General features: G+C 38.6%; 2 protein-coding genes across 2 annotated transcripts; both read right to left on the bottom strand.

The window, feature by feature from the left end:
• Positions 1-6,137: 6,137 nt before the first annotated feature.
• Positions 6,138-8,278, bottom strand: LOC112573657. The gene is made up of 4 exons (XM_025254219.1): positions 8,179-8,278; positions 6,871-7,001; positions 6,190-6,393; positions 6,138-6,143 (listed from the first exon to the last, which is right to left on the bottom strand). The coding sequence occupies exons 1-4, from the start codon at positions 8,276-8,278 to the stop codon at positions 6,138-6,140; spliced, it is 441 nt and encodes a 146-aa protein (XP_025110004.1).
• Positions 8,279-9,789: 1,511 nt separating this feature from the next.
• Positions 9,790-12,940, bottom strand: LOC112573655. Its single transcript, XM_025254216.1, has 5 exons — positions 12,865-12,940; positions 12,468-12,658; positions 11,880-11,980; positions 11,166-11,376; positions 9,790-10,576 (listed from the first exon to the last, which is right to left on the bottom strand). The coding sequence occupies exons 1-5, from the start codon at positions 12,938-12,940 to the stop codon at positions 10,454-10,456; spliced, it is 702 nt and encodes a 233-aa protein (XP_025110001.1). The 3' UTR covers positions 9,790-10,453.
• Between the last annotated feature and the right edge of the window lie 3,502 nt (positions 12,941-16,442).

Genomic DNA, 16,442 nt, shown 5'->3' with positions numbered 1-16,442 from the left:
GAAGTAAAATCAAAATATCTTCACACAACCTGTACTTGCCTCACCTTAGGCGACCACCTTCACCAGGGTTTTCCTTCCTTCCTGCACGCTGTATATACCCATCATTTCTTTTCTTCTTTCTTATGTATTTATCTTATATTCATTTTGATTCCCTATAATCATAACTAATTATGCGTTTTATTTCCAGAAGATTATTTCTGTATTCGATCACTTACCTCCGGGTATCTCCAGACTCTCTTCAAACATCGTACGTCACTCCACTTCCCATCAGCCGCACACGTGACCTGCAGTGTAGACGGGAAGTAGTCGCCATGACACGTGACACGTTATCTTGCACGCTGAATGGTCACTGTTTTCAGTGAATCATTAGGAGAAATGCCACTGCAGCTTGGATCTCATGAAATAAAAGCAAATTGTCGATTAAAAATAAACTTTACTTCTTTTTCGTCGCTTCAAAATGATCACCTAAAAAATTAAATAAAAGTAAATATTAAATTATCTGCCCTTAAATACGTGCTCTGTAAGCAAACCTGGGCTGATTGTAGTAAATATTTTTAATTTTAAAAACTTCTTACTTTCTTCTGTGAAAACCACAGCAGTCTTGCTCGTCTGCGTGTCTCCTGATGTGACAGGATGGAGATAACTGATGGAATCAGTCCGACTGTACGTGAAAGAAGTGCAGTACGGGTACCGTCTGCAGTGCACAGCGCACTCTATCCTAGAGCGAGCTGGATTGTCTCCTCCACACGGACAGAACTAAAAACCACTACGGCAAATTCGATGACAGAAAAAAGTACTATTGTACTGTTGGCGGACAAATACAATACTCGCAGACCTCTCCACCAACCACATAAAAGCTCGACAACTAAACGACCCACAAGACCTATGGAACAAAACAAAACTGAAAAGAGATGCTTTGCTTCTTAGAATCCTTAGAAGGAATTTATTTATTCTTTTTTTCTTTCGTCCCTTGACTGACACCAGATGACAAACTGTTTCGAATTGGTGTCGAGGAGAATAGCTGGATAGTCACAGCTGTGACAAGGTTCGCAGTCTAGACCTCTGTTGGGTAGAGGTGACAAGGTCCTGCTTGGAGCGCCATGTCCACTCCACAAATAGTTTCAAGTATCAAGTTCTACAGAAGCATTTCTTGTTTCCTCGGTTATACAAAAGTTTTCGACAATTTCGAAACAGTTTTTTTTTTTTTTTTTGCCTTTTTCTTCAGCAGTTGTTGCTTTGTTCAATATGCTTTGTCTACACAGGAATTCTTACCTTCTGTTGGCTTAGTAACAGGACTAAAACACCCTTTCTCTGCAAGAATCGACATGAAGGGGCATTCATGTTCAGCTGTATAAGATCACAGGAGGCGTTTTCTCAAAACTCGAAATAAACAATAAAATGTGCTTCTATTGACGCTTCACTCTTGCAACCGTAGACAGTTGATGAAAGCCACGCTCCGTTCGATCGGCTACAGGGTTCAACAACCAATCGACCAACAGAAAACTTAAAGCGCAAGAAAGTAATCACGTGACCAAGATGAACGAGGAACAATTCTCAGAACAATGTTGGCTCAAAGCCCTGACCATGATGGCTTGAAGAGGCCGAGTGACACTTCCACCACTCCACCTACACCCACGCTTTCTGTTTTGTTCGGTCAGAAGCAGACAACATTTAGTTTTTAAAAAAGTAGACCAAATGCCACGATGGCAAACTCATTTACAGGAAAAAAAAAACTAAATAATTAGGACCTACTGTCTTGCTGCGGACCTAGGTAACAGTAAATACAACACATGCGGACCTTTCATCCAACCACATAAAAGCTTCACAATAAAGAGGACTGCAAGATCTTTGGAACAAACTAAAAAAAGAAAATAGTTTCTTTGAATCAATAACAGACGGGAGATCTCTGTCTCTTACTCCTCTCCACTTTGACAAGTAAAAGAAGACATGGAGTAAAAACTGCAGAGGAGCACACTGTAGAAAATGCGAAAAATAAATGACACTCTTTGGTCCGTAGTGACTGACTTTATTGAAACACAGTACAAAAAGGGTTTAGTAATTAATAACATGCAAGAACTGGTGCTTTCAGAAAATTGGTAAATCTTTACATCTTAGAAACAGCAGCTTTGAGGATCAGAAGCCAGTAACCATTGAGTAGAGGTAAAGTTACCTCCAGGTTAGCTAAGGGACCTAAAGGATTGATGGTCCGTGAAAAATGAAACCGGCAAAGACCAAAGAGATTGACTTATTGTAGTGGTGCTTATCATACCTATAAACACCTGTATCATTATAATTATGACTTACTAGGGTTATAGGTGGTCAATGGAGAGAAAGCAAACTCTGTGGTTTGCATAATCCTGAAGTCTATAAATACAGACCTGAAACTGCTTACTCTTTGTTCTACATTAATTTAGAATTATATATCAATAACAAGATTTTACTTTACTCTTAATTTATGTCGGTAGGTTTTAATTTTTCTTAATGCTATATTTTCTGACACAAATTGCGTCTACGAAGACACCTTTCACTATTTTGATTTTTTTTTTATTCTTTCGTGAAAACCAGCTGAAACAAACCAACAGGTACAATTGGCATCGTGTTTTCCGCATTAATTAAAACAATTACTATAAACGGGTTTTAAGTATTTGCGGCAACAAAACTCAAAGCATCTAGATTCTTAAAGAAATGATGATAACAATATAGTGCTATATGGTTCGTGTTCTCTACCATAATTATAAAATGATCTAAGTTAATTTGTTAAGTTTAAATACAAATAAGATTTACTCCTGCATATAAATAGCCATTTTGTAGAAGTAAAAAAAAAATCAGATGACTGGACACTGGACTGATAAAACAGCAAGGGGACAATAGAAATAAACTCAAGAAAAGTGATAAGGCTACGCGGTGGAAACATCATAAGTCCAGGGCTTACGAAAAAAATTGGGTACAGTACGCATTAAAAGTTCGGAGGACCCCTTCAATTTTCGTCAGTGGGGTCCCAGGGAACCCCCTCAAATTTGGGCGAAGAACAGATACAAAATTGGGTAAGTGTAGTGTCTGACATCATAGCCATATCTATTGTCGTCTGCTACTAGGTGAGAGTAACTTCCCTTGCACTGAGTTTTTTCCCTTACCGGGAAGAGTTCTATTAACTATATCCAAGATGTCGTTGACAGCGTGGTTAAAATCATCGTCTCAGAAACGGAAAGAAAGTGAGCACCCCAAGTACAGTGAGCATAAGCTCATCACAGATGCTTGCACAGACATAATGGCACAGAAATCTCGCCATTTCTGACTTTACATTACACTGATTACAGTGCTTTGTGTGCTTGAAAGGCAGTTGAACAAAGTAGTTGATTTGTTGACTTTTTTTCACACTGTAAAGGGACCCCTTAGAGTTAGCCTGGGACCCCTTCTTCAGATTTCTAAGGGTTAGGAATTTAGCCTTAGCAGAAGCCCTGAATCATAAGTCTACGACACATTCCTCTACCGATGAAAAAGGAGGATATTTACTTTCCAGCAGCAAGGAAAAACATTAGCAGACCTTGGCTCCTCTATTCATTATTTTGAATGAATATTAACGAGCATAAATAAAAGTTTCACATCTAACTGCACCAAGCCTCCACTTTCGTCAAGTTGACATCACCAGAACCGGTGATGTAGTAAAATGAAGACAGAGGTACCTTCAGGGTCCAGTCACCAAAGAACTGGTGATCCATGAAGATCTGAAACATGGACATGAGAGTGACAGGTGACATGATAAACTGGTTTTGTGGACCTTCACTCACTCACTCACTCACTCACTCACTCACTCACTCACTCACTCACTCACACTCACTCACTCACTCACTCACTCACTCACTCACTCACTCAGATTGGGCTGTCCTCGCAAGCTACCACCTTTGACATCTTTTGGTTGACATAAAATAACAGCCAACTGCACATATTTTCTCAATAGATGTGATGTCTGTTCTCTAAGATAATGTATGATTTACAATGAGTGAAAAGTATTTCGCTACCTAATAACATATTCAAACAAATTTCATGAAAACAATAACCACATTTAAAGTAATTTTTCTTACTTCACACTCATCTTTTTAAAGTTTTCAGTTTTCAAAACTCTTGGGTCTCTTACATTTCGTCATTAAACGCCTAGATAAAAGTATTCATGTCCAGAAATAATTTGACAATAGTGTCATTCACATGTTGTTCATAAATAAATGGAGTTGTAAATAAACTGAGTTGTACTTACGTGAAGAATACCTGAAGTATTTACTGTCAGCTTGCAATCGAAAGGCTGGGAGACACGGAGGAGCAGGGGAGGAGAAAACACCAGTTTCGCTGATCCCCACACTCCATAGAAATCGTTCACCTCGAGATAAGGTGTCGATACGTAGGGATATTTAATCTCCAACTGGTGTGGATGAGGATGTTGTTGCCAGGTTTGTCATAGATTTCCAACCTAAATCTGGAAACGCAAGCAACAATATGTAACCGATGCAATAATGTCTGAGCCTGTTTGTATTTGTTGTCGATCTGCCTGTTTGTTTTTGTTTTGTTTTGTTTTTGTTTTTTGTCTTATTTCTTTCCCACTCTCTCTCTCTCTCTCTCTCTGGAAGTTAGGAAATGTTTTAACTACTTATAGATGCGTGTATTTATAGATTGATGGAAGTATAAAGAAATACAGGTGGTAACCGTTGCATATAACTAGCACAGTATGGTTTTAAAATGAAAGAAATATACTTCAAATATACTATAAAAAAAGAAATAACTGCTCATATTACGCATGCGCAGGCAGAGAGAAATTGGAGAGAGAACGGGTGATTGGAGATAAATAAGAGATCAAGATTGTTGCATAATTACACTGTATTTGCTGTAGGTATTCCCTGGATGCAGGCTGACCAGCCCACGGTCACTGCTCCCGGAATTGGAAAAACACTCGCCTTTGTCTAAAGAGAAATGGAAAACAAACCGTTGATGGATATGACACTTTACGGGTGTACCAGGTATCATCAGTTAAAATATTTGCTTATTATTTTCAACTCAAGATGAGTCTACACAAACTGATTGTTATCGATTTCATTGATGAAAAGTCGTTGCAAAAATGTGGCACTAATACAAATATTAAAGAGAAGAAATATATTTAAATAAACATTTTATTTATACTAACGAAGTAAAACTAAAAAAAACAAATATTTAGACGCAATTTTCTTGCGGTGCCTGAGGCAGCAACCATCACTCCTCCTCAAGATTTCCCTTTTCGTACGTCACTGAATCACAAACCCATTCTTTCTTTCCTATTAATTTATTTTTATTTATTTGCCTTGTCTTTCCTTCCTGTAGCTTGGTTCATTCTAGTCATAGTCGATTAAGTATCATATCTCCCACCGTTTCTGTATTCATCACTTACCTCCGGGTATCTCCACACTCTCTTCAAACATTGTACATCACTCCACTTCCCATCAGCCGCACACGTGACCTGCAGTGTAGACGGGAAGTAGTCGTCATGACACGTGACGTTTGCTTGCACGCTCCACAGGGACCGCTGGATGGTCACTGCCTTCAGGGAAGCATCAAGAGGAATACCACTGCAGCTTGGGTCTGACGAAACAAGAAGAAAGAATGAAATGAAACAAAAATCGTGAATTTTAATCGACCTCTTTATACTCTGTTAATTAACTCATTATGTTTGTGTGTATGTATGTATGTGGGTCGAATTTTTCACCCACTTCCCCTCGACTTAGAGGTATGAAATTTTAGCTAGTTATTTATTTCCATTTTCCAATATTAATTTCCTAAATTATTGAAAGTCTAATTAAAGCAGGGTGGCGACAAAGCATCGTCACAAATGCACCAACATTTTTTCATTCCGATCTCCTCACCATCGAAAAGGGGTTAAAATGTCTTCATTTTCACGTGAGGTGTAGAAGAATATAAGACTTGCTAAATCTCCTTGTTTGAAAATAAAAATTGTTTTACCATCACTTAAAAATCATTCAACAAAAAAACCTTAAACAAGCTAAACTTAATTTATCTGAATTTAGAACATGAAAATTTTTTCTAAATGTCATGTCTCTTACTTTTTTCTGTGAAAACAGCTACAGTTTGGTCCCTGGTGTTGCTTGGCTGCCTGTTTTCTAAGTCTGTTGAGGTCGCAGGATGCAGACGGCACGTGGAGTTACTGTATGCAAACGAAATGCAGTATGGGAACCTCCGGCAGAGAACAGCGCACTCTATCGTAGAGCGAGCCTGGATTGTCTTCTCCTGGCTGATGACCGTTCTGGAGCCAGTGCCACCTAGTGACTGGAATGTCGTGGCTCCAGTGCCATCCAATGACGTCATCAATAGGCACCACAGCCTCACAGACACCAGGACTGTCACATGATCCATGACCTACAAATAATTAAGTGGGTCACAGAGATTTAATTGTGATCATTTAGATAAGCAGGTAAACAGTAGATAAGTTTCGTATAGGTAGTCATTATAGTTAAGGTGTCTGCCTGTCTGTCTGGTTGAACTTTTGTATTCGATTTTTCACCTGCTTCCCATCGTCCTAGAGGTATAAAATTCTTACCAGTTACTCGCTTCCAGAGAAAATACAAACAACCAAGCACATTTCCCACTGGGACTAATCAAGTCGGTCATTTGTCATTTATGGTTTACAATTAAAAGTACATGAAGATGACAAGTTATCAGTTACCTGTTCCTATTTAACCTCTGCCGTTTTTAAAGAGAACAAACCATGTCGATGATTGAGGACGAGAGAAAGTGTCTGGCCTGCTTTGTGATGATTGCTCTAAAAAAAATTAGAATTTTAGAAAGTACTTTAAGAATATTTAGTTTGATAAATAACAACAGATTTTGATTTACCTTCTGAAGAACACGGGTAGCTACAAGCAGCTCTGCCAACACAGTGTCTCTTGATTCAGTCTCGCTGGTACTTCGACAACTGCTCTGTCCTTCTTTGTGAAGGAGACAGAGGCGGGTGTTTTGTTCTGAGGCTGGTAAAAACAAATGTTGTTAGGCTGCTAAAAACAAATGTCGTTAACGTTAACGCTGTAAGATTTTTCAAACATTTTTATTTTCTTGTCTCTCAAGATTTATTTTGTTTTCAATGTATTTCTTTTCCATTAGTCGATTTGCTGACACTTAAGACTCAGCTTCCATCCTTTCAAAAGTTTTTATTTAACAAGAAGATGCACTGATTAAACCAAGTGTAATATGCATGTTAAGGGATTGCGGCAGGCGTGCATGACTGATTTTCAAAATCATTAAAAGAGCCACGAAGAGTGGTCTTATTGTGCAGATCGCTTGGTAAATAAATAATAAACAAAGTTTGAAGTCCACGACATGGCATCAGTTTCATCGGCTAGCTTTCTTCGCTCCAGGCAATCAGTGTGCAGCATTTCAGCGAATTCATTACGAAAATCCCGAGACCAAGACAGTGATTCTATCTTCAGCAATTTTTATTCGGAATGTATCTTGTCCTTTTATTACTACTGATTTGGATGGAATTGCTCTTCACAAAGACTTCCGGTCTTCACCATGCCATCTTCTAAAATCGCTCCTTTTCCCCTTCATCACGCCAATTGATCATTACACACACACACAGATGGTCAAGCAACAGTTAAACCCACAAATATTCACACAAGGTATACGCATGGTACGACACCGACCAACCTTTACAAGCCCTTGTGTCAACTAATAGGACTATGTGTGTGTTGTGATAGAAGTTGTAGTCCACAGTAAAGTGACTTTAGTCATGATCTTTACAACCGTGAAACGACTGCGTGTGTAATAAATAAGCTTCGAATGTTCTCACAAGTTTATCCCCTTTCATCTTTTGCGTTGACATAAGAAGTAAGTCGATTGTCATGATTGTCATAACGGATGAAAACCATTCTGTACCTTAATGACTGGAACATCATTTTCATTGAATTTCAATCATGAAAACAAATATCCACAAACCAAAGCATTGTTTGTTTCTTTATACTCTTCTTAATTAAAATAAAGGTACATTTTAAAAATCTGTTGGGTCTCTTGACTTTCGACATTAAATGTCTAGGTGAAAATACGGGTATAAAAAGAAAATTTAACAGGACTGTTGTGTACTCTTACTTCATAAAAAGTGAATCCATAAATAACTATTAGCAAGTGACTGACTTGAAATATGCTTACGTAAACAGTGTCTGAAGTGTTTGCTGTCAGTGTGAAATAAAACGGGTGGCAAACCTGCAGGAACAAGAGAGGTGATCGCACCAGCTTCTCTGATCCCCATCCTCCGTCGAAAGTGTTCAGAGCCAGGTGAGGCGGCGGTTCCTCGTAATGTAGTCTCCAGCTGGTGTGGATGAAGATGAAAACTATATTTCTCAAAAATCTTTAATAGAAAACTGGAAAAGCAAGGACAGATACATGATCGATGCATAAATGTCTGAGCCTGTCCTGCATCACAGGGTTCTTCTTGTTCTCGATCTGCTTGATGTTGTGCTTTAGTTGTTGTTTTGTATGTTTTTTGTACTTTTTTGTCCGTGCTTGCTTTGTTTATTATCCACAACCTTTCATTTTCCAAACTTCTTTGACACTTGACTTGTGTACCAGGTATCATCAGATCGACTTTCCTTCATTCTGATCATTAACTGATTATTTCTTATCTCTCGGCAGATGGAAGTCAAACAGCGGTACGGGGACAATTAGGATCAATATGCAATTCTACAGAAGTGTTTTCTCCGGTCCTTCTATGTCACAGGAACACGTTTGTTGATAATTATAACTGACACACGACAAGGGAGAAAAAAACTGTCCAAGACCTGCTCCGGAAGTCCACATCAGCCCGCATTGTGTTGGTCTCCCTTGGATGTTTTGAAAAGTTCTCTTTTTCTCTAGGTGCTACTTTAAATATTGCGGTTATTTGATCTTGAAATACACCAGTTAACACTCACTTGCACATGTATCTTATAAAACTGTTGTATTTTTCTGCTTCTACATATCACAGGTCTGAACAGCATGTAGGACAATGACTCGGATGGGGAATATATCAGCATGGAGCTTTCCTCCATGGGGGGGGGGGGAATTGGTGTTTTACGCCGTGTCAGCAGCTAAGGCTATATTACGGCAAGCAGCCAGCCCTGTAAACAGATGCCACGTGCAGAGAAAGAACAGCATGCCCGAGACGAGAAATGAACTCAGGGCAGCCAACCTTCACTGTATCGGTGACAGGCGCTAACAGCGCTAACCGTTGCGCCACCGGACCGCTTTTCCTCCATGGGGAAGGCGCAGTCAAAAAGTGAAAGAAAGGTAGGAAAGATGCACTTGTTATCGACTGCTTAATAAAACAGAGCAAAAAAATTGACAGGAAGAAGTAGACCTGAAGAAAAACTGCGCAGAAGTATATCTTGCACAAAATTTGAAAATAATGACACTTACTTTTCTGTAATGACCACTTTATTTCAACTAATAAGCGAACATTTATGAATGGACAGAAACTTGCAGGAAGTGACTCTCTTTAAAGAAATTGGCAAATCTCTACATTTGTTTCAGAAATAGCACGCGAGACAAAACTACAAGTATCCGGAGTCGTACTCGTGAGGCAGAGATAAAGTTACCTCCAGGTTAGTTACGGACCTCAAGGGCTGCTGTATCTAAGCTCCCTATCCGAAATCGACGAATACTAAGGAGGTTAGCTTATAATAAAGAGAGGTTCCAGACTTGCGTAAGGTCCTCACCTGTTCCTACAGATGGTTCACTGGGGTTGTAAGTGTTCAGGGAAGATAAAACAAACCCTGTGGTTCACACATACTTCTTGACATCTTGTTACTTCTTTCTCTACTTTAACTTTGTACGTAAATAACAGAGAAAAACATTCTCTCTTCCCTTAGTAATTAAGATTACTAATGATTAAATGTTGAAGTCTTATTCTTTAAAAGAAACACTTCGTGCTTTCTATTTTATTTTATGACATATTTTGTATATGAAAACCTGTCACTATTTTGATTTGACGATATCTTTTATATGCAAAAGAGAAAAAAGAATAACACCAACATGACATTATAATATATTTTCGGTAATTTCATTAATTTAAGAACTCGTGACAACTAGATTTCTGAAAAAATGTTAAAAAATTATGGAGTACAGTGCAATTTAGTCCTTACTGGTTGTAGCGGGATGTGCACACTAACAGCCACTTTGATAAGAGAAATGAAGTGTCAGATGACTGGGTACTGAGTTGATAAAAACAACAATGTTAATAAACACTAGCAAAGTGATGCGGCTCGGGCAAAGGAAGCAGTAATCATTGACATCATCTGTTAACAAGGAAAGCAAACAGAACCTTTTGCTAGAAAACAGCAAAGACAAACATTTTCAATTGCAAACTGCCTCAGCTAAATAATGAATCTTGAAATAAAGATAGACGACTTTATCTAGCACATTATTTTAGTTCGCTATTTAACTTTTGTTAGCCACTGCACCAGGTCTCCACTTTCGTCAAATTGACATCACCTCCACCACTAATATAATAAAATGTCGACAGAGGCACACTCAGAGTCCAGCCACTGAGGAACTGGTGGTTCATGAAGATCTGCATCACAGAAAACAGACAACAACTCTTGTTAACAAGAAATATTACTTTAGGATCAGGCCATGCGCTACTGACCAACCCTTACAAGCCTTTGTGAAAATATGACCGAACGCTTTCCGTTATTATAGAAATTCCAGTAAAGTCGACATCTTAGCGATTATGAAACGACTGTTCTCAGAGGCAGTAAGCTTCGACTGTCCTCGCAAATTATCACTTTTCATTTGTTGCGTTGATGAGTAAAACATAATACACTTATTTTCTTAATAACTGTGACAGTTAGTGTGCTTTATGTTGAGGGAAAAAACATTCCTAAGTTACATTAATAACAATAAAGCCAGTAACATTGAAACAAGTTCAACGAAAACGATACCCATATACCAAACCATTTTCTTTCTTTGTTCATATTTTTATTTAACTAGTTCTGAGAGGTTTGGGGAACATCTTGGGTCTCTTCAATGTCGACATTAAACGTCCATAGAAAATGCTAATAAATAGCAATAATTAGACGACACTCTCCTGCATTTTTATTTTATAAATAAATAACTTAATTAGTTACTACAAACAACTAGTTCAGTTGAATTGTGCTTACGTGAACAGTGCTTGAAGTATTTGCTGTCAGCTTGAAATCAAACTGTTGGCCGACTTGTAGCAGCAGGGGAGGTAACCCAACCCGCGTTTCCGACCACCATCCTCCGTCGAAAGAGATCAGCATAAGGTAAGGCGTCGGTTCGTCGAAGTGTAGTCGCCAGCTGGTGTGGAGTAGGATGGTGTAAGATGTGTCACGTATTTCCAAGGCGAAACTGGAAACACAAATACCGATGCATGATGCAGGGATGTCTGAGTCATGTGATTCTTTTTGTTCTCGATCTGCTTGATGTTTTGCTTTATTCTTTCTTTCTTTCTTTCTTTCTTTCTGTCTGTCTGTCTGTCTGTCTGTCTGTCTGTCTGTCTGTCTGTCTGTCTGTCTGTCTGTCTGTCTGTCTGTCTGTCTTTATTCTCCACTACCTTTAATTTTCTACTTATGTGACCTTGATGTTTACTTATGACCTTACAAGTTTAATTACACAAACTGTATCAAAACCATGTAGTAGGTTATCAAGATAAATCAAAGTAAAGAAGAAGAAAAATAATGTAAATAACATGTGAGAGATGAAAGGAGAGGAAGAAGGGATGATGAATGAAATTTTAAAATATGAAAAAGCCACTTAAATCAACGTAAGAAGAAAAAGGAAGGTGCGCACAATACGCATGCGTAAAATGAGAGGACTAAACTAAGTGCGATTCAAGATTATTGTCTGATTACTTTGTGATTGCCGTAGGCATTCCTTGGACACACACTGACCAGCCCACGGTCACTGTACCCGGTATTTGGAAGACCTGACGTTCGAACCCCTCCTCCATTGTCTGAAGTCAAATGAAAAACAACAGACTTTAATTAATATGACACTTGACAGGTGTCATCAATTAAAACATTTTCTCTTTAGACAAAAAATTGGTTAGATAAGAGAACATTCAAACTCAGAGTTATCGGTATCCTAAACATGAAGTTTATGTGGCACATGCGAATCATCAAGTATCAAAGAGTAGATAAAGATTTTATTAAACATGTTATTTCACGTAAGTAACATATAAAAGAGTAACTGTGTTTTGAGAAGCAGTTTATTTATACTAAAGAAGTAAAATCAAAATATCTTCACACAACCTGTACTTGCCACACCTTAGGCTACCACCTTCACCAGGGTTTTCCTTCTTTCCTGCACGCTGTATATACCCATCATTTCTTTTCTTCTTTTTTTCTTATGTATTTATCTTATATTCATTTTGATTCCCTGTAATCATAACTAATTATGCGTTATATTTCCAGAAGATTATTTCTGTATTGATCACTTACCTCCGGGTATCTCCACACTCTCTTCAAACATTGTACTTCACTCCACTTCCCATCAGCCGCACACGTGACCTGCAGTGTAGACGGGAAGTAGTCGTCATGACACGTGACACTTGCTTGCACGCTCCACAGGGACCGCTGGATGGTCACTGCTCCGACTGACTCATTCACAGGACTGTTGCTACAGCTTGGATCTGATGAAACAAGAACAAAACAAACTGAAATAAGACAGAAATTGTGACTTGGTTATCGAGAACAGTGTTATTGTGTTGAAGAACCTGTCTCACGATATTTTCTTTGCACGCACAGTTACTGAATGTCTTCAGCGACACGACTGCGTGAAGAACAACGAAGTAGAAAGTAAAATAGATTGCTCTTGATTTTGACAAAAGAGAAGAACCTTTAAGCTTGGTGATGCAGCTACCAGTTACTGAAACTCCGTACTCACACGAAGACCCTGAGAGTCTTGATATCATCTATCCTCTCCTCTTCAACCTCTCGCTCTCAACGACAAGGCCTTTGAGCAGGTCAACCACACTGGAAAAGGTTTACATAAAACTAAACTTAATTAAGAGCATACACGATATTTCTGTATGAAAGTCTCTTACTTTTGTCTGTGAAAACTGCTACAGTTTGGTCCCTGGTGTTGCTTGGTAGCATGTTTTCTTCTTCTGTTGACGTCACAGGATGCAGACGGCACGTGGAGTCACTGTATGCAAACGAAATGCAGTATGGGAACCTCCGGCAGAGAACAGCGCACTCTATCGTCGAGCGAGCCTGGATTGTCTTCTCCTGGCTGATGACCGCTCTGGTGCCAGCGCCCCCTAGTGACTGGAATGTCGTGGCTCCAGCGCCATCCAATGACGTCATCAACAGGCACCACAGCCTGACCGACACTAGGACTGTCACGTGATCCATGACCTACAAATAATTAAGCGGATACAGACATTTAATTGAGATCATTTAAGTAAGCAGGTAAACAGTCGATAAATTTGCTATAGGTAGTCATATATAGTTAAGGTGTCTGTTGATTTGGGTCTTGTTTTATAGCCAAACTTATAGCCATGCAGTCTTACCGGATGTGTAGATGAGAGAGCAAAACTTGCTAGGATTTCACAATACAAAGTATAAACTTCAGTTTGCTTTGAATCTTTTATTCAGGTTCCATCTTTCATTTACAGATACTTCTCGAGCCTATATTTTGTCTATTTGTTAGATTGTCGCACTATCCTTCACCTTTGTACGGGTCTCACGTGCACACAAATTATTGCAGAAATATGCATTATTTTTATTAATTTATTAGTATTTACTTTTAATCTATTAGTTTTATAAGAAATGGTAGTGTGTTACCACGGAAAAAAAAATGTTCAGCTATTTTTCTTCTTTCTAGGTGAGGCTTAGAAATTTTTGTTGTAACAATCTGTTTATAAAAAAATGACAGCAACTTTAACTCACCTGACAGAGTAAGCACCACCCGGAATGTCTTCTGAATAAAACTGAATGGCACATTGGCACGCGCGCTCTTTCTTTTTGTTTAATGAACTGCTTAAGAATTCTGAGTCCATAATTTAATCGAAAGAATCCATCTTTATGATGCTTGCTTTCGCTCTAATATAATTCCTTTCTTCTGTCTTAATAACGGATAGAACACGACGAGAAACGCCCCCTTCAGTCTTAAGATCTGCTCCCACAGTTGCTGACAGTCGATGAAACCATCTTTACTATTTCTCTCCATCTGCCTGAGGCGAAACTGCAAATCGTGCTGAGAAACCGAACACTGGAATAACGCACGATTACAAGTTTATTGACAGAAAAAAACCGATCAAGATGAAGGAGGAAGAATGTTAAGACAAAGGCTGGTCAGTCTTCCTAGTGACCGCTGGCCGCGGGTTCAAATCCTGACCCTGGCGTATTAGGTCAGTGGTTCTTCCACACATACATCTACGTTTTGTTTAGTTCGGCTAGAGGCGGACAACATTCAGTCGAAGCACATAAAGTCGATAAAACAACACTACGACAAATTTATTTTTAGAAAAAAACTTAACAATCAAAAACTAAACAATCAATATTAGCTACATAAAAACTCAACAATTAAAATGTCTACAAGACCTTTAAAACAAAATACAACGGAAAAAATGACACTCGTTAAAAGGTGTTAAATCAAAACAATGCAGGAAATATATATCACAGACTGTTTCTTCCCCGCACCTCCTTCCTCTTGCTACTGCTCATTCATTCATTCAGCCTTTAAGTGGTACCGGCAAACCACTTGAACCTGTCAGCTGGTCTTGCATGGTAGGACTAGTCACTCCTTCCTCTCCAGCCAGTTCTTTCTCCGTCCACCCACTCCCCTTCTATAGACATTTGACATTTTATTTATCTATTCACCCCATAAAGGGTATTGAGAACTTTCAGCTATAAACAATCAACAGTTTTAACCATGCAAAGCTTTAATGCACGTACATAGATACAAAATAAGTAAAAGTAAACAAAAAATGTGCTCTATAAAAAAAAAAGATAACAGTGATGCTAATAATGTAACCAAGGTAACCAAAGGTCTTGGGGTCATGCCGGGTCACACGGTCGAACCACATCAGCTTTGCCACTTCACTGTGGCGAGAAATAGTTGTTGGTATCATGAAGGTGGGTTCGGTAAGGTCCATCAATACAATCCTCAATCCTAGGAGTGTCCCCTGGAGTCTGTCAGTTGTTTGTCGGCAGTCGGAGCCTGACAGACTTGTCACCACAAGCAGAGGGAAGTCAAACAGCCGGTACAGGGACAATTAGGATCAATATGCAATTCTACAGAAGTGTGTTCTCTGGTCCTTCTATGTCACAAGAACAAGTTTGTCGATAACTATAAAGGACTCACACGGCAACGGAGGACAACAAAAACTGTCCAGGACCTGCTCCGGAAGTTCACCTCAGACCGCATTGCGTTGATCTCCCTTGGGCGTTTACAAACGTTCTCGTTGTTCTCTGGATGCTTTGACATTGCCGATACTTGTAACACACCAGTTAACACTGACATTGCACATTTATATTGTGAAGACTGCTATCTCTGCTTCAACATGAGACATGGAGAGTTAGTTGTTTGGTTGAGGTATGAACAGCATGTAGGACAATTAGTGCTTCATGACAACTGGTTACTTCTTTCTCCACTTAACTTTGTACGTAAATAACAGACAAAAGCATTCTCTCTTACCTACTAATTAACTGTTGAGATGTTGTTATTTTTAATAAAGAGCAACATTTTGTTCTTTCTATTTTATTTTATGACATATTCTGCATTCGAATACCCCTTTCGTTTTGTTTGGGTTTGTTTGTTTTTTTTTCCTTTAATTTCAGGATATCTTTTACGCACCAAAAGAGAAACAAACGAACATGTTATGTTTTATGCATTATAATATTTTTGCTAATTTAAATGAAGTACTCATGACAACAAAATTAATTGCAGAATATCTATATTTTGTAGGAAAATGTTGAGACATTAAATAAACAAAACAGTGCAAATAGTCCTTACTGCCTGCCGTGGTTATAACGAGATCTGAGCACTAACAGACGTTTTAAAAGAAGAAATGAAGTAAGAATGACTGAACATTAAGTTGATAAAACCAACAGGGTTTGAAGATAATAAGCACAAGTAATGCGACCAAGGACATGAAAAATAATAACCCTCGACTTCATCCGTTACCAAGGAAAAAAATAGACAGCAGCAAAAATACAAGCAAACAACGGCCTTTAATAAAGGTATTTAAGATGAAAGTAAACGATTTTTATCCAGCACGCTATTTATTTAGTTCGATATTTATCTTTTGTTAGCCACTGCACCAGGTCTCCACTTTTGTCAAGTTGACATCACCACTGCCACTGATGTAAGAAAATGAAGACAGAGGGACACTCAGAGTCCAGCCACTGAAGAACTGGTTGTTCATGAAGATCTGAATCACAGAAAACGTACAACAACTCTTGGTAACA

The sequence above is a fragment of the Pomacea canaliculata genome, linkage group LG10, assembly GCF_003073045.1.
Source record: "Pomacea canaliculata isolate SZHN2017 linkage group LG10, ASM307304v1, whole genome shotgun sequence".
Taxonomy (NCBI): Eukaryota; Metazoa; Mollusca; class Gastropoda; order Architaenioglossa; family Ampullariidae; genus Pomacea; species Pomacea canaliculata.
This window is presented reverse-complemented; position numbering and strand designations above follow the sequence as displayed.

What these genes read in the sequence shown, in the direction of transcription:
- LOC112573657 (XM_025254219.1), bottom strand. Translation starts at nt 8,278, where the DNA reads ATGGGGATCAGAGAAGCTGGTGCGATCACCTCTCTTGTTCCTGCAGGT. An exon ending in ACACTTCAGACACTGTTTAC is followed by an intron (nt 7,002 to 8,178) that starts GTAAGCATATTT and finishes TGTTTTTACCAG; the next exon opens with CCTCAGAACAAAACACCCGC. An exon ending in CTACCCGTGTTCTTCAGAAG is followed by an intron (nt 6,394 to 6,870) that starts GTAAATCAAAAT and finishes AATTATTTGTAG; the next exon opens with GTCATGGATCATGTGACAGT.
- LOC112573655 (XM_025254216.1), bottom strand. Translation starts at nt 12,940, where the DNA reads ATGATATCAAGACTCTCAGGGTCTTCGTGTGAGTACGGAGTTTCAGTA. An exon ending in CTGCATCACCAAGCTTAAAG is followed by an intron (nt 12,659 to 12,864) that starts GTTCTTCTCTTT and finishes TTGTTTCATCAG; the next exon opens with ATCCAAGCTGTAGCAACAGT. An exon ending in GAGTGTGGAGATACCCGGAG is followed by an intron (nt 11,981 to 12,467) that starts GTAAGTGATCAA and finishes ATTTGACTTCAG; the next exon opens with ACAATGGAGGAGGGGTTCGA.